This window comes from Lepisma saccharinum, chromosome 23 (assembly GCF_977018435.1).
Source record: "Lepisma saccharinum chromosome 23, izLepSacc3.1, whole genome shotgun sequence".
Lineage (NCBI taxonomy): Eukaryota > Metazoa > Arthropoda > Insecta > Zygentoma > Lepismatidae > Lepisma > Lepisma saccharinum.
Window position 1 is genome coordinate 50,593,145 of NC_139251.1, and position 23,551 is coordinate 50,616,695.

A 23,551-nucleotide genomic window follows, 5' to 3' on the forward strand; every position below is an offset into this window, starting at 1 on the left:
TTGTCTTTGGAAAGGAGACTGTTTCTTCTCAACAAGTCAACAGCAGATGCTGAAACACGTTCGCTGAATTTAGATATTATTATTATTATTACTATTTGCTATTTTTATCAATGGTGTTACTTTATGGTTTAAATCTAGAACATATTTTCTATACGCAGATGATATGAACATTTTAAAGAGTATTTTAACAAATAATGATGTCGTTCAACTTCAGGCTGGCCTTATTATTGTTTTTTTTATTATTATTATTACTATATTTATATCAATGATGTTATTTTACGTTTTAAATCTATCACATATTTTCTATATGCAGATGATATGAAAATTTTAAAGCGTATTTTAACAAATAATGAAATCTTTCAACTTCAGGCTGTCCTTCATAGAATGACATATTGGTGTAAGATTAATTAAATGGCATTTAACTTGATAATGTGTAAAATCTTAGAATGAACTAAGGAAGTACACTATATAGTTTCTATTATATTTATCCAAGTAAAATGCAAGTGTGGTATGACCATAAAATTTTGGGAATATTAATATGCTCCTCTCTTCAATTTCAAGAATATATCTCAGAAATTTGCAAACAAAGAAAGAAAATGTTAGGTTATACGTTTTTCACATGGAAATAGTTTAAAAAACGAAGTACCTTAACATATCTGTACAAAACAATAGTTCGTCCAACTCTTGAATATGGGAATGAATTATGGTTTTTGACATCCAAGAATTACCTTCAAAAAGTTGAATCAGTTCAGAAACCTTTTATCAGGTTACTATGCACGAAGTTTAAAAAAGAAATGAATATCATCAATGAAAATTGAATAGGAACAATTTTGTACAGAAGATATTGCCTTTCCAAGTAGATAATGAATACTTTTTTCAATAATAAATCTGATCAAATTCCCAGACGGAATACAAGGAATGCCTCAATTCTAATATCTCTCGAAAGCTACAATATGAACTATGATGCTCTATAAAATTGTAGGTTCTATTGTATACAATTTTGTAATTTTGTGTATTCTATTTTGACATAGTGATGTATTTGGTTGCCATGCCAATCTTTGAGGAGATAATAACTAAACAAATTTGTGGAAGTTTTTCCTGGATTTATGCTTCAGGGAACTGTGGTGGATTTTTTATACGTTATTCTAATGGTTTTCATGCGAATGTATCCCATTTTCATATTCAATATGAAGCACGTCACAGCAGCATTAATGAAGGATTTGTGTCAGATGGCTTCAATAACAATAGGGATGAATCTGTGACTGCTCCACAAATTTCTGAACATAGTCCGAAAAAGAAGGTCCCGTTCGACTGATATTTACTCCTGTTCATAGTGACGTTTAATGGCCAAATATCATTGGAGGAAAAAAAACTCTCTTTCTACAGCAACTGCAGATTTGTCAGCTTGAATCCCCTCCATTTTATGGCTCATTTGGGAAACAATCAGAGCATGTCCTTTCTATTCGCAAGGAGCCAGCGTTAGGGGCGCGAAAATCAAGCGCACTTCTTATCTTGAGGTATTTGGTTCACACGCTTCATTGGCTACGATATGCGCACCCACTGAATGGATTTTACGTAAAAAGAATACATTTTGCTAAGAGCCGAGACTAGGGGAAATTCATCCCCCATAATAATCCATAATAATTTCGGGGGTGGTGTGGGGAGGGGGAGGATGTCCATCAGAAATTGGAGGACAATTTTTGTAGAGGACTTTGTTCGATTCCCGCAGTGGGTAAATTTTCTCTAACAATGTATCTCCATAAGTGGCTCTGGACCAATGATGTGTCGTAGACTATACGTTTACGTCTACATGCGTTGTCTACACGTAATCTACGCGTAGATTACATTGAGTTGTAGTTTACATAGACTACGTAGACAATCTAAAGTGCATTAAAATTAATTTTCAAGGGTTTCATGAAAGGAAAGTGACATTTTCAACTATATTGGTTCCTAACGAAATATTTCTCTTCTCTTCTATTATCAACTATGAAAGAAGATAAATAGTATGCAAAAAACAACAACAGATGGCAGTCGTGAGGCAAGAGTGGCCTTTTCCCCATAAAACACTAGAATATTTCCTATGTTAGGTTTCTTCCTAGGTGAGAAATTGTTCGAATTTAGAGGAAAGAGTATGAAAAGTTTTCTTCACACATCAGCAACTGATACGCAGTATAATTTTCTTTTAATTCCACGGTGCCCTTTGCTAAGTTATCACCTTTCGCCATATTGTTTACATAGATTACGTAATCTACGTGTATAAAATAGTCCACATATCAGCTCTGGACGCATTCAGACTGTTCGAAATTACCGTTAAAGTTTAAAAGTCGCTTTTCCTTATTTCTTCGTCGTGTCACACAAAACACTTTATTAGTTTTTTGTTCGAAGGTCCACAAGACACACTTCTTCTATGAAAGACTTCGTTTGCCATTGCTAATGCAACTTTGACTTCCTGACTGCAGCTCCTATCACTGCTTATGATCACTGGCGTACGCAGGATTCTATTCTGGGCTAGGGCAGAGTACACAATAAAATATTTCTAAATTATTAAGGCAGAGCCGATACTCTTACCGCTTCTCACCGATGTCTGAAATTTGTAATAATTAAAAATTGCTCAAAATATTAATTAATATTTGTGTGTAATTATATTCATCAATTTAGCAAGAGTTTCCCTTTAAAATATTCAAGAATTACATTATAAAATTAAAATACCTCTTATGTAATCACAAAATACAGTTTTTCCACACAATGTTAGTGTATATTAATGGAAACTTGGAAATTTTGCATAATTTCCAGGATAATTAGATTATGCGAAATTGCTGCGCAGCATTTTTGCAGACTCCGCAAAAGACCAAACTGGCGGAAAAGTATCTGCTTGTAAATAAGTATAATCCAACAGATGGTTTCGGCCGATAACGATTCAAGAGCATTGCTGTGGCTTTACCATTTTCAATCTTCAATTTTAGAAGTTGCTTAAAGACCCAACTGGAAACAATCGGGGGTCATTTTAAGGGGGTTTTCCCGAATTCTTTACTGCTTTCATTTTATTTTTTTATTTTCTCAAAATTTCGGGAGGGGCTATAGCCTCTTCAGCTCCCCCCTCCTGCGTACGCCAGTGCTTTGGATACATGCAACATATTTCAGCTGTAAACATGTTCAATACTTTTGCCTCGAATTCTCCCGTTCATTTTCCCTACTTTTGTCTATCAGCTGAGTAGGCCTACGTATATTTATTCCCGCACTCTTTCCTCATTAATAGGGAGACAAATTTATGGTAAATAAAAACTGAGGAGAGCGGTAAATAAAATGTTAGATCAGCGGTATATACCAGCGGTGGAAAAAAAAATTGGCACACACTTTTTCATTATGAGAGGAAACAACATACAAAAGAGCTATAAATGGATAAACTACTTCATTTTTATATAGGCTACTGTACACATAAACCAGTACTTAGCTGTCCAACCAAAAAGAAAACATCAACACAAAATCACTTCATTTCTAAATTGCATATCTCAAGTGATTTATTCATTGTATGTATTTAAAGGATAGCCTTGCTGTCCAACAAATAAAATAATCAGTACTGCACATACATGATAAACAAAATTCATTCATGACTGAACTTGATGTGCGGGAACAGACTAATCTTTTCGCTGCTACAGCTAGCAAGTTCAATGAAACTGGAAGTTGAGTAGACATTCGGGGGAAGAAAGGAATGCAGCTTGACAGGGAGCGAAGTTTTCGAACTGAGATTATGTGCATGGGAAATCCCAATTTGCAGCGTCTTCGTGATGGGATCGAAGATAAAACGTTCTTCAGCTGCAAGTGGTAGGAAACTTTAGGCAAACGTTTCGTTACAAATCGACAGTTTGTGCGCACAATCTCGATTGCCGTTTTTGCGTGTTTTCTACTTAATTTGATGATATTTCACGGTTATTTCGCGAAAAGCGTTCATTTCGTGGAAAAGCACACATTTCGCATTACTTCGCGAATAAAACTCATGCATATTTCATCATTGGGGGTGTAGTTACGTGCAGAATGTTCAAAATTGCATCTTTTTTTCACATTTAGCGATTTAGCGCATCGCGAAAATTCAATGTCCCTACCCTTTAACCATTTCTTCCAGGGCATCTTACAACATGCAGTTCCTTCTTATCCAATGCATGCAATTTCTCCTTCTTTTCTTGATCACTATCATAATTCTTGTTTTTTACACCAACTCTTCCCACACAGTTTCATTTCATACCTTGTCAGTCCATTTCACACACTCCTTTCTTCGTCATAACAACACTTGTATCGGTCGTGGCCCCCTTTCGTCACAACATCGAAAAGTGCAGGTTTCTGCACCATACAAGGATACACTCCACACAAAACATGTCATTTGTCCCGTCCTTAGTACTTTGTTCAAAGGTCCACAAAAAATTCACCTTCCTTCGCCATTGCTATTCTCATTTCGACTTTCCGATGCACGTAAAGTTTCGTGAAACGTTAAATGAAGAACATTTTCCCATTATGGCTGAAATTATTTAACTTCTACAAAATTGCCATTGGTAGTAGAATACTGATGATATACTCACAATTGGTATATTACAATACAAAAGGCATTTTTAAAATAAAAAATGAAACGCTTATTATAATGATTGCCTGTAAACCAAAAGGCTACAGCATGTTGTTGAATTCTATTTTCTTGCTTATATTACTTTTGTGAATTATCAGTTTGCATAATACTGTTTATTTCCCTTGGTGGACAAGGTTTAGGATTAAGAGGCCATAGTGCGGGGCCAACAATGGGTGCAACTGCCCCCCCCCCCCCCCGCCACGCAATAATCATTAATAGACGAAGTGCTTTAAAGCATAAAGATTGTTTAAGATGGTACATGTCTTTGAGATTAGTGTAAAACAGTTTAACTAACTTATTACTAATGTACCATAAGCGCCGACTTTGGGAAAGGGGGGGGGGGTCAAGGCACTTTCTCCTCCCCCACAATTCACGTAGAAGGACACATTTTAAGCATATTTACATGTATATGGTATTGTTTATGCCAATGTTGCCCCCCCAAATTTATCTTAATTGATTGATTGATTGATTTGCTTTATTTTCCTTTGCTTTTTGTGCCACTTGTGGCTAATTTGCGAAGATGGGGATGAGTGATGATATGATGAAATTGATGAATGGACTCTCACAAACATCCATACGCAGGCCGGGACTCGAACCCGGGACCCCTAGCGTCGTAGCGCGATGTGCTAAAAATTTATCTTAAGTTGGCACCTCTGTAATGCACACACACACACACACATACACACACATTAGATACACAATGTATTCACTGTTTTCGCTTCCTGCTCTATCTTTCGTGTATATAATTAATACATAAACCGGTTTACTCTGAACTAAGTCAAGAGTACATCAAGGAGAGCAGAAACGGAAGTCAAACCAGAATGAATCAAGGTTGGTCTTTGGATCAGAAAATGTAATTAACATTAAATGATGAAAAACACAAAAGCACGGTTCGGCACGGTACAAAATATTCTGCTACAACTTTAAGATTTTCATCTGTAGTAGCGGTATAGGAAGATCCGTTACCTACCTAGCCAGTTCAAACCTTTTCAACTTATGAATACCTTCCAAACACCTTTTCCAAAAATAAGTTAGTATCACTGTAAGTGTGAACATGTTTCCACCAATTCTCAAGTACAAAAGTATGTTTTTCCATAGATATCTTTGTAACTTTCTAATTATTTTATTTTTAAAACAATGTTTTGCTGATCTGCCTCAACGCTGGCAATGACATTGGCACACAAAAAAAAACTGTACTTAGATACGATTTAACCGAACACTTTGCAACACTACGGTAGCTACAGCAGCAGGCCTTGCTGATGGTACTGCGATTGCATTTCAGTCCATGTTGATTGGGGGTAAAGGTATCGTGCATAGAAGCTGGCCTGTTATTGGATGGTTCAAGGTCACAGAGTCCCGTTTTCATTTCTTGCTTCCCCTGGGTCCGGAGAGTTGGGCGAAATACACAGATGTTTTGTCAAATGTGCCTGGTCAAAGCAAACTTTTGTAGGTGGCAGCACCCCTGTTGTGTCCCAACGCTTTTGATGGGCAATTGTTCTCCCATTTAAATACATGGGGAATTTGATGCTGAACGTGCTGCTATTACATTAAATTGCAAGTTTAATTTCATCTTAACCTCAGAAATTTTGTCGGAACGTGATAGATATATAATCAGTGCTGTGAAACTAAGAATTTTAATAAGACGATCGTCAATAACAAAAGATATCGGAACTAAAAAAGCCTTAAAATTTGCACAGCACTAGTTTAAGTCACTTGCAATTTTCACAATATAAGTGCTTTATTCTTGTGAATCTGGTAAAGAATAATACATAATAATTCCATGCGACTGTACTTTTATTTCTATAGTTGTTATTAATAACTGACTCCTATTGTTTACGTGATATCATACTTTTCCTCATGGCTAGTAAATATGGTTCTCTATTTTATACACACATTTATCGAGAAGAATAGTTATTACAAAAAATATTTTATATTCTCGCAACCTCTAGGGCTTTCTTATTTACAGGAATTATAATTTTAAAATTGTTGTAACCCAAAACAAAAAGGGGGGAAAAGGTCTGTTTAATACAAAGAAAATATATGTTAATATTAAGTTATCGGATAGGACATAGGGTATAATAATAAATATCATGCGCTTAATACATTTTCTTTGTAATTTGGGCAGTTTCTATGATTTGTACTCCCGCCTTTGAATTACACATACTCGTAAGTCGCACCAAGAGGAAACATAAAAGCGTACTGTAAAAATCTATTTTTTTTATTATTGACCAAAATTACGTCAAGTTTAGTGCTCTTTGTGCATAAACATAGCCCGCCTGAGCTACCCTGCCTTTGCGCTTTAATATATTAATTCTTAGGTTCAGGAGAATGTAATTTTTGGAAACTTATGACTTGCTACATAACCTTAAATGTTTTCTAAACACATTTTTGTTATCGATTTACACGAGAAATTCTTACCTTCGTTGAAAATAACGTTTGAATAGCCATCCTATCGCGCTCCAATGTAAAGCTTAGGGAAACCAGATGACGAACGAAATTCTTTAGGGACACAACAGGGTAGCGGAAATGTTTGGCAGTGAACAGCCCCATTGCCACAAGATGGTGCTAAGGATTGCCATCTCGAAATCAAACTGATTTGGAGTTACTACAAGTTTATTCCTTCGAGATGGTAGAAAATATTATAGCAAAACAATAACTAAAAATAAAGTACTTTGCAACTGAAATACTATGAGCCAGTACTGCGGGCCTTGTTGTACTGGAATGCAGGCACATGGTTATGAAATGGTGGGTTAAAGACTATAACAGATAATGCTTCTGTGCGACTGTACTGTTATTTCCATAGTTATGTGTGAGTACCTTTTCTTTTTTCACGATATCACACGTCCAATGTAAAGCTTAGGGTAACCAAATTAAGAACGAAATACTTTAAGGTGATGTGGTTAGAATAGCGCGCTATCATACCATCATTCATTTTCGAGATTAGCCAGAAAAGCAAAGTGATACAGTATGTAACATTGTTATTCGTACACATAGAATATCCGAGGAAAAAATGTCATATTTACTAGTAAATATAATCATTTTCATATGTACCTGGAAATTAATGTTAATGAAGGTTTTACCAACAAATGTCAATAAAAATGTATGTTCAAAGTGTATAAACAGAGCATATAATTTGTGTGAAAAGAGAAAAACACGCTGTTTCATGCAACATTGTTATTCGTACAGGCACGAGTTTCAATCTTCCTCGCATACAGCGCCACCGCTATTCGGGCGATTTCGTGCACTTTGCAACTTCGTAACAAGTTTGAACATGCAGGCGCGCTCCCGTCAAGCGGAATGCTTGCGTAGGTATTGTTGAAGGCCTATCGTCCATCTATCAGCGTGTTCGAAATGGGTAAGGTGAAGGAACTTAGTTCCGATCTGAAGGATGTTATTATAAATTTGGCTCTTAGAGGTTATTCGTTAAGAAAAATTGGACAAACAGTCAATAAATCAAACTCCACAGTTCAATACATAGTAAACAAATTTAGAGAGGAAGGTTCAACACAGAATGTGCCGAGAAAACCAAAAGAGAGACGGTTGAATAAACGTGATGAACGCTTTATTTTAAAAAGAGTGCGAGAAAACCCCCGACTAAGTGTTCCTCAGTTACGACCGTTAGTAGAAAATGTTGCTGGCAAGATGATGTCCGATCAAACTGTCCGACGTGCCTTGTGGAAGCATGGATATCATGGCAGAATTCCACGAAAGAGACCGTATGCAAATAAGGTGAATCGCAGGAATAGACTTTCATTCGCGAAAGAGCACATCCACAAGGACCAGGAATTTTGGGATAGTGTCATATGGTCAGACGAGTCCAAGATTTATATATACGGGTCAGATGGGATAAATAGGGTCTGGAGAAAATCAAATAAAGACAATGATCACATTAACACAGTTCCAACAGTTAAACACGGTGGTGAGTCATTAATGATTTGGGGTTGTATGTCGTCCTAAGGTGTTGGTACCATCCAGTTTACTGATGGTATCATGGATGCACATGTCTATTTGGACCTATTGAAGAACAATGTAAAGCAGAGTGTCCAAAAAATGGACATGCCGCCTATCTACAGATTCCAACAAGATAATGACAGTAAGCATAAGGCGCGAGTTAACATGAATTGGCTAATATCGAATGTGCCCAAACTATTACAAACACCAGCTCAAAGTCCAGACTTAAATCCCATTGAGCATTTATGGGCAATTTTGAAGAGACGAGTCCATAAAGCAGGCGTCAAGTCCAAACAAGAGTTGAAAACTGTTGTGCAAGCCGAGTGGAATAAAATAAGCTCTGAAACATGTCGGAAACTGGTTAATTCTATGAAGAACAGGTGTCAAGCAGTAATTAAAGCCAAGGGATACGCAGCAAAGTATTAGAACTGTCAGTCAATTTGTTCTGAATATACTTTTTTCTTTTATATTATTAAGTGTACGAATAGAAAAGTTGTATAAAAAATGGCACGTTTCTCTTTCAGTTTCATTTAATTTATTATTGTCATTGGTTATACATAATTTGGGTAAGATTTTATGTTCCTAATGATATTAGTTATTGAATTGTAAAGAAACAATTTCAAAAGAGTGCATTTCCTTTCAGATATTAAAGCATTTTCTTTGAAAATCCGTGTGTACGAATAAGAATGTTACATACTGTATAAACCAAATCAATTAAGGACAGAACTACGGTGGCGCCGCCAACGGAAAAGTTCAGCAGTGGACAGCCATATCCGTGTTGGTGTGCAAAATTACCGTTGATAGGGGGAAAAAATTGCAATCTACCTTCGCTTGATATAGTCATCGCGTTCAGTGGTTCCGTGCAAGGATGACTGTAATGTTGTCGAGCGGGCGTCCAAGGTCGTGCAGCTAGAAAGGCCGCCCGAGGTGAAACAGAGACAGGTTCCTGCACTTTCATCCTCAACGCGCGGTTTCTCTCTCGGCAGGGAATGAACTCACTGCCTCCCGGCGAAGGCCGACCCACCTTCACGTCAGCCGACCGGCAACTGTAAATCGAAAGAGGCGTCGCTTTCCTCCACTTTCCCTATCGTCTATTATGTACCTCTTCGTGGATCATATTTTCACTTTCTTTTAGGGTGCACTCCGCGCCGTGTTGTTCGAGGAAGAAGATTCCTGGCTCTCCGTAAATCAAAGGAACACGAAAACAGCCACCAGCTGTCGCCACCTGCTGTTTTCCTAACACCTGAAACTACAACAAAAGTAAGCCTGTTTTCGCCGCATTTCTTGAATACAAACACATCAATTTTTTGAAAACAAGTTTCTTTGACAGCAACTATATTATAAACCAGTAAACGTAACTTGAATCAGTTACTTTTTCCATGCAGCAAGTAACGACACTTTCTTTTGCAATTACACTTTGTAGTTCAAGCATTATACTGCAGTTTAACCTTTATTATGATTTAATCGTTAAGTTATTTCAACGTTTATTATGTGAAAGACATTGTTATTTAGAAATCAAATTTATTATTGAAACACACTGGACTTCGTTCTTCAAAATGCGTCAACTCATAACCTTCTACCGATGACGTCACAGTTCTTACTATATCTGCCAAGTGGATGGACCAGCCTGTATATACCTGCCTAACTAGCGTTCACTACGAAGTAAAGTAGTTGTCAACAACATGGCGATCTGAAGCAAACCACTACGTAAATGGATATCCAACACAACTGTTTTACTTGAGTTTTTACATCTCATAAATTTAATATCCTGAAATGCATAGTTGTTATATTCTATTATTAATTTTTCCACGCGTCTTTCAAGAATGAAAGTTGGTGGAAATTTTAGTCATGAAGTTTATGTAGTGTGACATCTGACATAAAAATCCAAAACTCGTGTTCCTTTCTTTATGTGGTAGAATATGAAAAGTATTCAGGATCTCAATTGCTTCTTCAATTTTTCGAGCTCATTAAATCTTTTTCTTTAGTTTTTCTGTTTGAAAACTAATTAATTTGACTTTATTTCTGTTCTCGGCGGTTGAAAGAAATAAGTTTCTCGTTTCATTTGAACTTATACGTTGACAAAACGGCCTGTGATAACCATTTAACTTTCTTTCCATGTACGTAGTTTCTTGGAAAGTTGATAGTGGTTAAAATCACTTTGCTTCATACAATGCGAGGAAAGCAATTTTGAACGAAGTAGAAGATACCCCATCTCCAGGAACATTACAATTGAATAGCTTATAAACACACGTGGTACAGTGGGATTCATGAGTATTATCGTGCAAATTGTCCACCACCATGTTCGTACACTTTATTTGACCCAATAAGAGCTTCAAGAATTAAAAGAAAACTCAAAACAAGCTGTTGACAACTTCTGCACCAGCATACATAAAATCCATTGCTTAAAAACACACAGGATGTAAGAGAAAAATTAATGAAAGTAGTCGTGGACAATTTGCACGGTAATACTCACGGATCCCACTGTACAAGAGAGAAGTGGGCGAAAATAACCATGTCTCTTAGCTGCCGACTGGGCAATCTGACCCACACTGTTGTAGCATTCCACAGATCCAAAGTTGGGTTAGCGCTTAGAGTTAGTTACCACTGAAGCCAATATTGTAGAATCCTTTATGTTGAAACCAGTGGGGTGCTCATGTTTCTTGAAAAGGGGCGGGTTACGTTTACATTTTTTAATAGTCAACCCTCATTTTGCCATATTTTCCTGCCTCTGGCGTTCGTTTTGTTAGGATCACTGGGACAAAAGGGGGGGGGGTTATAACCCCCACCAATCCTCCTGGCTCCTTGTGCACGTCACTGGTTGAAACGCTTGGATGCATCTCACTGGATAAATGAATCAATCATTCAAATCATCTACCTGTTTTAAAAATTCAACGCAATATGCTGAATATACAACACGTGCACCCAGCATGGGAAAATCGTTTTTCATTCATTTGATATTTGTTGATCAATTTTGATCAAATACTATACTTAAACAGTCTTCCAAGATATCTAACAGATACATAATTTCAACATGGAACAAATTAAAGTAGTATTATTAAGTTGAATAACCCCCCTGAGATTTGTACTGAAGTTCTACTGGACCACAATGTTGTAAAATTTGGACAATTAGTATATTTTTAGCTAGAATTGTGAATAAATAGAGTAATGGTTTAGTTTAAAGCTATTGTAAATCTGAACAAAAGAGAATAACAACTATATTTATAAGTGAATAAAATAATGAACGCAAAACAGTTCTAACAAAGTAAAAGTCAACTGAGCAAATTAGTAAGCACCTTCAGAACACACTCAAGAAAACACCGGTGTTAAAGTGACACGCTACAGCTGCTCCAGAACAATAGTTATAATGTACACAATTTTAGCACTACTGAGGTCAAATGTGTGGTATGGGCTTCCTGGGACAACTGTCTGTGTTATTTTATTACCATTTTTTACTGTGCATGTTTAGCTAACACACAGCGTGATTTCTATCGAACCACGACCTAAAATTTAAATCTTCTAGTTGATCTAGAAGATATTTTACAGCTAGTGAAAAATATTGACACATTTATGCAAGCTCCAACACAAGTTATTTAATATTAAAAAGCAGACGACCAAATGGTCCAATTTTAGTATACTGCTAAAAATGACGTAATTGACTAAATTGATATATTCACATATTATTTACTCATAACCAAATACTATTTTCGGAATGCTGTTTAGGCATTGCTGTAATTCATTGTAATGAGATTCTTAATTTCGTCTAAGTACAGTATCGCGTTTACATTTACGAAAAGTGTGAAACAGATGAATGAAACAAACTGTTATATGACGTAAAACTATCGGTCTTTCTTGCAACCAATCGTGAGTTAGGTGGAAAAAACTCTTTGCGGTACAATACTACTAAGACATAACAAGGATACAAACGATATTGGCCACATGCAGGTTGTTACTTTTGAACACTCGATCACGTCCAAAAAGATGATTATTTATTGAGTTTTTACTAAATCTTATCAAGAGTGTACACACACCGTCAAGCTAATATATCGGAAAGGAAACATTTATTTTGTGAATTGTGGCAACGTCGCATTATAGACTTATCGAGTATGAGAGTGCCACGTCCGCAGAGACGGTAATTCTCTCTCCCTGGTAGAAAGGGAAAGCCCAGGAGAAACACTTTTTGTGTGGGAGGAGGCGATGGAGGAATCTCACGAGAGCTCACAGCTTCAACACGAAACGTAGGCAAGCAGGACCGTATGAAGAAGTACATACATGCACACAAAACATAACAATTTTGATTATGGCTAAAATCTAGGCTATACTATGAAGTCACAAGCACCAACCTGCTAAGAGAATGCATAATATAAAATTAATTGTAAATAGAAGGGGACACTGCATTACATGTCAGTATGGTAACTACTACCATTTTCGATAAAGTTCACTACCTTTGCTCAGAGGTTGCCAGTAGTGAATATGCTCTTAAAACTACTGCAAATAAGAAAAGAAAGGTAGGAAAGAGGAGCAAAACAGAACATATCAAAGAATAAGGAAAACTAAATGAAATCAAATGAACTATTTTAATTTTGACCAAATGTCATTCATGTGTGCTTACGAGAAACTGCCATTATCACGTATTGAATGGACAAAAATATAACTTCCTTCTAACTAAATGCTACTGTTTTCCTCTTAGAAGCTTCGTAACAGGGTGTTTGCCTTCTAAGCACTCACTAAGTGCAAGTGAAAGTTCTTTATTTACATTTCCAACATCAGAAATTGGCATTCCAGTCGTATCTTATTGAGTGAAGATCATGCTCAATTAGTAATAAGGAACGTATATTTGCATAAGAAAAGTGTATTTCATAAACGGAATTCGCTCTCTGGACTAGTACGACCAAGTTTTTATAGTGCACATTAATGCATGTGTTTATCTGGCATGCATGCATTTCCATACATACATAACTTGAAAGATCCACTCAAGTTTCTTCTCGAGTTTTTTCCTTTAATTAGTCGCAAGACCCAACCTTTACAACAACAAATAGAAGCGTCGCAGTTGAGGTGGTTTGGTCATGTTCACAGAATGAGTGAAGAAAGGATACCTAAAAAGATATGGCAAGCTAAAGTAGATGGAAAGAGACCAAAGGGAAGACCAAGGCAGACCTGGGACGGCTGGATGGAAGAAGTTTTGAGGAGAAGAGGATTGGATACCAACAGGGCAAAAATGTTAGCCAGGGACCGAGAAGGATGGAGAGCTCTTTGCAAAACCTCTACACCTGACGGTAGAAGAGGATCGACTAAGTAAGTAAGTAGTAAGTAGTCGCAAGATTTTCTATAAGATGAAGAGATAGGCACCATCTGTGCCGAGGACATTGCGAAACTTACAGTGTTAAAGATATTGTGATGGTTGACAACAGGTTGTCTATCTCTCCTACACCAATCTGCATACTTGGCAACATGTACGATGTAGAAATGAAAAGAGAAACGAGATTGGCATACATAAATGTTTCACACTAGAGAATCAACATATTGGCGCTCCTACTTTCGAAGGGACAGATGTCCATGTTCGATATCCATGAGATATATTAGTTTACGATACATGCCCAGCACGCGAGACCAATTAGAACAACTAATTATGTAAGAAGCGGCGAGAAACCACATTCAAAGCGATACTAATTATCACAGGAATTGACTACGAAATTGTACTAGGCATTCCTTACTCTTTAAAAGTTCAAGAGTGACTGTACTAAACTCCATAGGACAAAAGCAATGTAAGAGTCAGGGCCTACCAAGAAGTTTTTTCATTGGGTGATACAGGGATACAGTCGCTACGCCGCTGATTTTCTGGTTTACGAGACCAGAGTCCGCTACTTTTTCTTTCCAAGTACCTCCCCATGGTGATGAGTCAACACTCTAACAGTCAGTGACATTGAACTCAAAGTTTAAGGACACATTATTACTTGTTCATATATTATAATTACCGACGGAGTCAGAAAGAATGCTATCATATACGTATAAACATAAAATGGATTTACAAAATATTCATATATTAACAGCATAAACGCAAGTACAATAACAATGGTTTATTATTATTATTAAAAAAAATCTTTGTTTACTCATTCCTATAGTTTGCACGACGTGCCAATCAGAGGGGGAATATTTTGTGGTAGTATTGACATTTTTTTTGGCGGGGGGACAGTTTGAGAAGTTGATTGATAGTTCAAAGAGAAGAATGACAGAGGATTATTTTTGTCAGTGAAACCCTATTGATTAAGACCCCTCGGCGAAAGAGGCATTCTCTCTATCCTCCTCTTCCTTTCGGCGGGGGGGGGGGGGGTCAGATGGTGTTATTACGAGTAAGGTGATTGCTGTCCTGTATTGCTTAGGGTGTTTTTATTCAACGGAAGCTGAGGTAAAAACTGGGAAGAATATTGTAGAAAGCAAAGTGATTCACAGTCAGTGTAGAGAAATTATCTGAACGTCCGTAAGTTTATGAAAAAAAACAAGCTGACAGTTGTCTTGCGTTGAAAGTTAAACAAGTGCAAAAGCGTGTTTCCGCGGCTACTGATGTGTCAGTAAGTACTTTGAAATGCCTTTTAAACGAAAATGATAGCAACAAAGTAACTGGGAAGAGATTAGTAACGCCTAACAAACCACGCAGAACAAATACATTTAAAGTAATGTGGGCGAATTTGACAAGTCTGTTATTCGTAGAACAATTGACGAATTTCACGATCATGAAGGACATCGTCCAACTTTAGATTCGTAAGTAATATATACAAGCAGCATGTAGTCTTTGCAGTTTCATGTTTAGTAGAATTGTAACTTCCACGAATTGCAACACTGCTCCTATGAGTCACGTGACGTCTTCTGCAGACGACAAACATTTCACTGAGCCAAAGCTCAGGCTAAACCGAATGCGCTGTCTAAACCTCAATGCTATACAAAAAAAAAAATGCCTATTTGGTCTGAAAGAGTATTTATTTATCTAACATCATTAAGCCTTGTTTCCATGATATGAAAAACTCAATATGCTGACCAAGGCAGTAATTTATTTCATTATAAAACATAAACTAAACGTAACGTTTCCACCTTCTAGCAAGGTCTTCTTCAGACTCTGCACCAAGTACAAATGTAACAAGGTACAAAAACAGGACGATATATATATATACACAAACATTACTCCCCTCCAGACTATTAGTATATATATATATCGTCCTGTTTTTGTACCTTGTTACATTTGTACTTGGTGCAGAGTCTGAAGAAGATCTTGCTATAGAAGGTTGAAACGTTACGTTTACTTTATGTTTTATAATAAAATAAATTACTGCATTGGTCAGCAATTTGAGTGTTTCATTTATTTATCTAATATATTTCTTTGCAGATCGGGAAGGGGTAGACTAGGCACCATCATTGATTACAATTGTTGGAGTTTCTGCAGCCAGTGGCGTATTTATGGCTTCATTTAAGAGATTTTATGTTAGACTTGAGTGTAATTTATCTCAGATATCGCACTGTACATCAATTCAAATTTATTAGGTACATAAAATAAGCAAAAAATAACGAATAACTTCATGTTTACTAATATCCTTATTTTAGGCATCACAAATTCAATTGGCTCTCTTTTATAATCCAATATGACTTGCAACCACGTGATATTCGACACAGTGAAGCTACCTTCCGCGCACGTCACGCTCCGCAGCCAACAATTTCGTGGTTGGCCATTTCTTTGCAATTGGAAGAAGCACTTGACATGGAAATTGAAACCTACAAGCATAGAATTACGTTAGTGTTTTTATTTAACGCTACAAGAACGGACCGAAACACTTCAATTAAGAGAAATTTCAATGTGGTAATAATTAGAAGTGTATGTTAAATGCACGCACTTTAACTAATATAAATAATGACATTATGAAGTCATAATACTTACTTCTACAGAGCCAGCTGGGTATTTAAGAATAGAAACTAACCAGATAATACAAATACGTACCACAATTTATGTACTTTAATTTTCTTGATTCGCATAATAAGCGCAGTGCACAATTACACAGAGTTTGAGATTTTTTGTTTTAACCCTATCTTACCTGATAGGAGGGCGGGTGGAGAGCTGTCAGGCTCACCACCTCTATTTTTTCGATTTTTCAACTGTGATTTTTTTATAGAACAGTGAAAATAAATTGCATTGTTCCCTAGGGTGTTTTGTATTAATTAACTTCATATAAACTTAAATGTAATGTACAAGGAGGGCAAAATTCACTTGGTGGGCCTATCAGACGCCCCCTTTGGATGCGTGTCATTCGAGACACTCATGCCAGTGGCAGAATACAATTGATTGGTAATGATGATAATTTTTGTAAATAAATAACTGCACCTATATAAACAAAAGGCATTGATGAAAAATCATTATGTTTTTTTGTGAGTATTAGTGAATGCTAAAATATGTGTGTGACACTCAATAATTGGTTATTATTTTTTATTAATCATGATTATTTTGATAATTATTACAATTAATTAGTAAATAACTGCACTTACATAATTAACAAACGAAGCATTGATTGGAAGCAATGACAAAATGATACATAGATATCTTGATTTTTAATAATTTAAAATGTGTGGGCCTGTGAGGCCTCCTTCAGGAAAGTAAGTTTCTCGTACGGCACGGTCAGCTAGGATTAAGTTCACTTTGTACACAGAAAAGTCAATTGGGATTGGACCTACAGTTTTAAACGGGATCCGAATCACTATGTACCCTCACCGGGTACCGAACCTGGTATCACCTGATTTGTACAGGACAGTGACCAATATATACATATACACCAACTGATTCTTCACACACACACGCATTACTGTGATGCATACTTAATAGCCCCTCAATAGATGAAATTACATATTAATTAACATGTTAATGAATAATGAATCCTAACAGACATGAGAAAGTGATTTTCTAATTGGAAAATAACGGATTGCTTCTGTAGACGTGAACTCGAATAATCATACCTTGGTGTTTTTTCAAGTTTTATAGTCTCACCGGCAACACTGGTTTGACTTCACAATACTAGAAAGTTTCAAGAATCTTCCACAACTCTTGTGTTTATATCTTATTAATTCAAAAGCCATTTTAGTTGTCTTTACTTCCTTGGTATTTATGAGATCCTCACGGTGAATCGGTCTTGAAATAGGGCATCATGTTCCACAACATTGGCGGTTAAGAAGGTGGGAACCTATGTCGCCAACAACCATACTGTACAATAGGTGACCAATATCATACCATGTTGTACATGAGATAGTATTAAGAAGAAATGACAAAGCTAAGACTAGTAAGGTCAACATGCAAGAATAAATATAAAAATGATAATACTTTTATTCACGCTAGTAGCTGTTTTCTTCCCTTTTAAGTCGCTTTGCTAAGTACTAGGCTTATCTTTACCACTGTTAACGCTGATACACTTACATATACGCATACATATATATGTGGAGTACTCAACGCTACAGAACCATAGATTCCAGTATAGAACCATGGGTTTGTTCGAGACGACAAAGCACTGGTGTGTTTGTTTCGCCTGTTCAATCGTCACGGTTAACCCAAAAGGTGGAAAAGCGACGTAAAATAACCCAAATAGAAAGGAAGAACAAGCACTGGTAAGTTGAGCAGTCGTGTCTTCGGATGTGATATTTGTGTTGCATTTTAGCCGCTTTAAGTTGCTCTTCTCTTAAAGTTCATTGTGATAATGAGGGCCAATTATCAATTCATATGAAATAAGCACGAAGAAATAGTTTATTCCGGACTCGAAATCGGCACTCTTGGATTCGTACCTCCTTCTGTCACAACTATGGTATTGAGAGCGGCACGAGACATCAAATCATCTGTCTAATGGCGAACCAGTGCGAAGATTCGACCGCCTGAAGTGTATGCAACCAGCCACAACCGTTAATAGCAATTGTTGTTTGATTTTTAAGTCCACTTTAAGCACAAACAGACTAATCCGTTCTGTTGGTTGATTTGCTTAATTTTTCTTCGCTTTTCTGTCACTTTTGGCTTATCGTGAAGATGAGGATGATATGATGAAATTGATGAAGGGACACTTACAGAGATCACCCCATCCCCAGGCCGGGATTCGGACCTGCTGGAGTTGTAGTGCGTTGTGCTAACCACTCCGTAGATAAACTTGTCTGGACAGGACCTACAGTTTAAAGTGGGATCCGTACCACTATGTGCCTCCATCGTTTGTCGAATCCGGGACCCTTTGATTACAAGGAGACGACATTACCACTACTCCATGGGTAATTATTGAAGAACTTCTTACGCAATATAATGAAATTGCTTCTAGAACGATCATTTTTTTAAAAATAATTGCAATAAAATTGAAGACATGCTTATTAGGTTTGCAAGTTAGTTAATATCTTCTAAAACATCGTACTGTTTTCTAAGTTATGTTTCTAAGGGTGGTATCACATCGTGCTACGATGTCAGGGGGCCTGGGTTGGAATTCAGGCCTCGGCATGGTTGTTCTTTGTGAGTATACCTTCATCAATTTCACCGTATCATCACTCATCCTCGTCTTCGCGATTAACCAAACGTGGCAGGAAAGCGGAGTAAATTAACCAAATGAATCAATCAAGCTTCCTAGGGCCGACGGTAGATGGCTCCAGTGAGCAAGATCAAAGGAACTCTTCTTAAAAGACAGTTGGAAGAACTCGTACAGACTGATGCGAAGTACCGAACTAGTGACTCTTGGAGAATGCGTTGGAATCTCTTGTTCGTTTCGCTTGGTTCCGACGGGGGGAGGAGAAGGAGTGGGAATAAATGGGGAAAAGACAATCCCTAAGAATCGCTGGCGATAGTCTGTACGTGGAGTGAGCTTCTCCGAAGCCGTCCCTCAAAAAAAAAAAGAGAAAGAAAAAGACAGATCGTGCGTCTATTCTGAAGACAACGTGACCGAAACGACAAAAGGCTTTCTCTCTGTCCGCCAGAGTGCAGCCTCGTAGTCGAATATTGTGTTTGATATAAAGAGAAAAATGGCCTCCAGTGATAAGGTCTTCCCTTTCTGCAGCTTTGGAGTCATCAAATTAAATTGTCGCAAGCATTTACAAGAATAAAAAACTGGCTGCAACTTTCATTTTAATCTAACTTTTGAGCCTGGTTTACACAAAATGCTCCTCGCAAAGTCCATAAAGAAACTCCCCATAGATGCTATTTCAAAATCGCTGCCTTGTGTGATTTCACCTGAGCTGATCAGGGTGTTTGCTTTCGAGCGATCTGAACAACTTTCACTTTCCCGCGGTGAGTTTTATTTGAGAAGAATTACAACCTCAAGTGACGGGACTCTAAAGTGTGTGCAAGTTGCAGCCACAATAATTCACCTTCTTCTGTACCGGTTGCTATCTTACTTATGCAGTTTATATAACCAAGTCCTTGGTTCGAAACTCTTAGATTGTAGCATCCTAATCCATTAATTAAGTTTATTCGAAATGCTTCTGCAGCTATATTAACATAATGCGGCCCGAGGATAGAATCCCTCAAAGACAACTGAACCGATCTCCGTGGTGGAGTGGTAAGTACAGTGGGATCTTTGAGTATTACCGTACAAATTGTCCATCACCATGTTCGTGCACTTTATTTGACCCAATAAGAGCTTCAAGAATTAAAAGAAAACTCAAAACAAGCTGTTGACAACTTCTGCACCAGCATACATAAAAATCCATCGCTTAAAAACACACAGGATGTAAGAGAAAAATTAATGTAAATAGTCATGGACAATTTGCACGGTAATACTCATGGATCCCACTGTACAGCACGCTAAGACCCTAGGGTTTCCGGGTACGAATCACACCTTGGGCATAGGTGTTCTTTGTGAATGTGTCTTCATCAATTTAATCATATTATCACTCTTAATCTTTGCGATTAGCCAAAAATGGCAGAAAAGCGAAGTAAAATCAATCAAATCAAACACATGATTTTATGATGCGACCTGTTAGTTGAACCATTTTGACAAACGAGTTGAATGATTGACGCATGATCTCGCCATCAATGGTGTCTGGTTCGATTCTCCACCTTGGCATGGGCATTCATTTGTGAATGTTCCTGCATCTATTTAATATAATAATCATTCTCTTTGAGCTTGAGTTTTTGTGTTAAATTCACTTTATGCAGGGTAATCAGGACTGGACATATAGTTTAAAGTTGATACTAATCACATTATGTCTCCAGCTAATCATAATTCATCGTCATCCTGGCGATTAGCCTAACAGGCAGAAAAGCGACGTCAAATAACTAAAATAAATATCGAACTTTCAGATTTTGATTTTTTATATAGCTTTTCAACACCAGAGATGTTAATTTTTTTTGTATGTAGGAACAATATACTATTTCAACAATTTGTCACGGGTGATATTTAATTTTACTTCCGCTAAAGATAATGCATAGAAATAGAGTTATAAGTTTTACGAGTACTATGACGAGCATAGTCAAGTCAACCACGACCCATAAATTGGGCGTCCCTGTTCTATACACTTGAATCTCTCATGTTCACACACTTGTGTACCATGTAGCAGACGTTGACTGTTCCATATGGTACTATGGTTAATTAATTAAAGTAATTAACGTCACTTATTTGTTCTACTAGGCGAATCTCAACGGGGAGATAAGTACACCATTGAAAATAAGGCGGAAGGAATTGAGAGGCAGTGTTCTGACCTTCTCTCTATCTTTTATGCATGATTCACCCAGTAAAATTCACCCAGAAAAAATGTTCGAAGACTGATTTTAATATATCCTTGTTGTATGAGAACATTTCATGGCAAGCAAACACAAATTATATGTTTGTACACTTGTCAAAAAATGTTCATAAGTGGTGTGGGTCTTTTGTGGATTTTGAAGCTCCAGGTATAGCACAGAAGGAGTGGTTATGGGACAGTTCTTCCTTTTTTAAGTGGTTGGTTGGTTGTTTGGTTGATTTGGTGTTTTAAGTCCACTTTATGCACAGTAAGACTAATCGTGACTGGACCTACAGTTTAAAGTGGAATCCGAACCACTTGTGCCTCCACTGGGAATCGAACCCGGGACCCCTTGATTACAAGGCGACGACGCTACCACTGCGCCATCGGGAGGCCCATTTTTTAAAAGAGGGTTTGGAACAAAGCTGTAAAAGCTTTTTTTTAATATAGGATGAACTTACTACTTCATAGTTTGGGTGACTCTGTTGTAGAGATCAAGCGAGTGGTAAAAAATTGCATGAAAATTTTTCTTCGGCACTGCTGCATAAAGAAGGGCTAAAAAGAGGACGTTGAGGCTAATGACAAGTACACACTTGTCCACTAAACACATGTTTCAGTCGAGGCTCTAGAGATTGGTACCCAGGAGCAAGAAACGTGTCTCAGCGTCGATGCATACCTTAATATTGCACATTCATCTCACATAACGACTTATACTTTCACATCAATAGAAGTCCATTATGGTACCCCGGTTCTTTGAAAGGCGCTAGCACACTTATCAGCTCGGAATGACAAACCATTTCCACTTCGGGGTTCACTGACAGATTCACAACGGCTCGATGGCAGAAAGATTAGCTCCTGGAGGCTTGTAACACAATGCAATTCACTTGTACTCACCTTATGGTCCACATTCTGGATGCACAGGAAGAATGGTATTGTCCTACTCGAGGACTCCCGAAGAACTGTTATCCCACTTGCGTGATTCGATGCACTGTAACTGAGGGCAGCACCGTCGATGTCGAAAGGGTCTCACCTGAGTGGAACGGCGGCCCGTGATAGTGTGAGCCTGGGCGAGCTCGCTGACTCGGTTTTATACGACGCCCTCCTGACCTAGATTGGCGATGCAGAGGCATACGTGGCTTTGGCAGCTAAAATACGTAATGGACGATTGTTTCGCATGCTGGGGATTCCATAACTGTGCTTTTAATTACTGATAAAGCATACAGTTATGTATCATCGAGTAATAGTAATGTAACTCCAGATTTCATTTATGGAAATCGAGGATGTTGAAAGGAAAATTGGTTTGGGGACTCGCCACGCTGTCTCTCCATGCGCTGTGACTTTTCCCCTCCGCTGTGTTTGTGCTTCGGGTGGTATTTTAGAAAAGGAATTGGTCTGTTGTTGTTGTCACTGTCGTTCAACTCTTGGAAATAATAAGTGTAGCAGTGAAGTTGTTTACACTTGTAACAGACCTTCCTTCCAGCCTTAGGGATACAACAGAGATCTTGTTTCAACATTTCTCAGTGCAAAATGTAGCTACATTTTTGATGGCAATGGTATCCACAAACACGTTTACGTCTAAAGTTTATATACATAAAACATTATAACTACTATTGTTAATATTATCTAGTATTGTGAATTATGGAGCTCAGCATTATTTAATTGTGATTAGAAACCCAAACTTGTTATGTAACATTTATCTCTTAAATTACAAACACTGTACTTAAGAAGAAGTAACAAAATAAGTATAGTTGTAACTAAAATGCTATCATCATGAGAGTTATTGAGTGGTGGCGTCGTCGCCTTGTAATCAAGGGATCGCGGGTTCGATACCCGGTGGAGGTACATAGTGGTTCGGATCCTACTTTAAACTGTAGGTCCAGCCGGATTAGCCTTACTGTGCATAAAGTGGAGTTAAAACACCAAATCAACCAACCTTTATTTCACTAAATAGTAAAAATGAAGGAGAACTAAAAAAACCTAATAGATAATTTAAATGATGATATGTTATGAATTGTAGAAATTGGACGTAGTGGTGTATCTGGCCATTGATGCGTTCATCATTAGTTAATTATTAGAGGTATAGTCATGGAGGTCAAGGATTTTTTCCAGAGAGGGGAAAGGAAGGTATTTTTTCCCAGGAGAGGCAAACAAGGCACATTTTTCTCAGAAATAGTGTTGTTTCCTAAAAATATTGCTTAAATTTGAATCTATGGTGTTCATGCAATAATTAACACATATTATTGTGGCTAAAATGAAATTATATGTGAGAAATACATAATTTTT

At 37.3% G+C, this 23,551-nt stretch overlaps 1 protein-coding gene across 1 annotated transcript in view; it reads right to left on the reverse strand.

The window, feature by feature from the left end:
- LOC145977779 (uncharacterized) overlaps positions 1-22,312 on the reverse strand; it is an 85,215-nt gene extending 62,903 nt beyond the window's left edge. Inside the window, exon 1 of the mRNA XM_083110055.1 lies at positions 22,163-22,312. Coding sequence (XP_082966181.1) covers positions 22,163-22,176 — 14 coding nt within the window. The 5' untranslated portion in view covers positions 22,177-22,312. The remainder of the gene's footprint in view (positions 1-22,162) is intronic.
- Between the last annotated feature and the right edge of the window lie 1,239 nt (positions 22,313-23,551).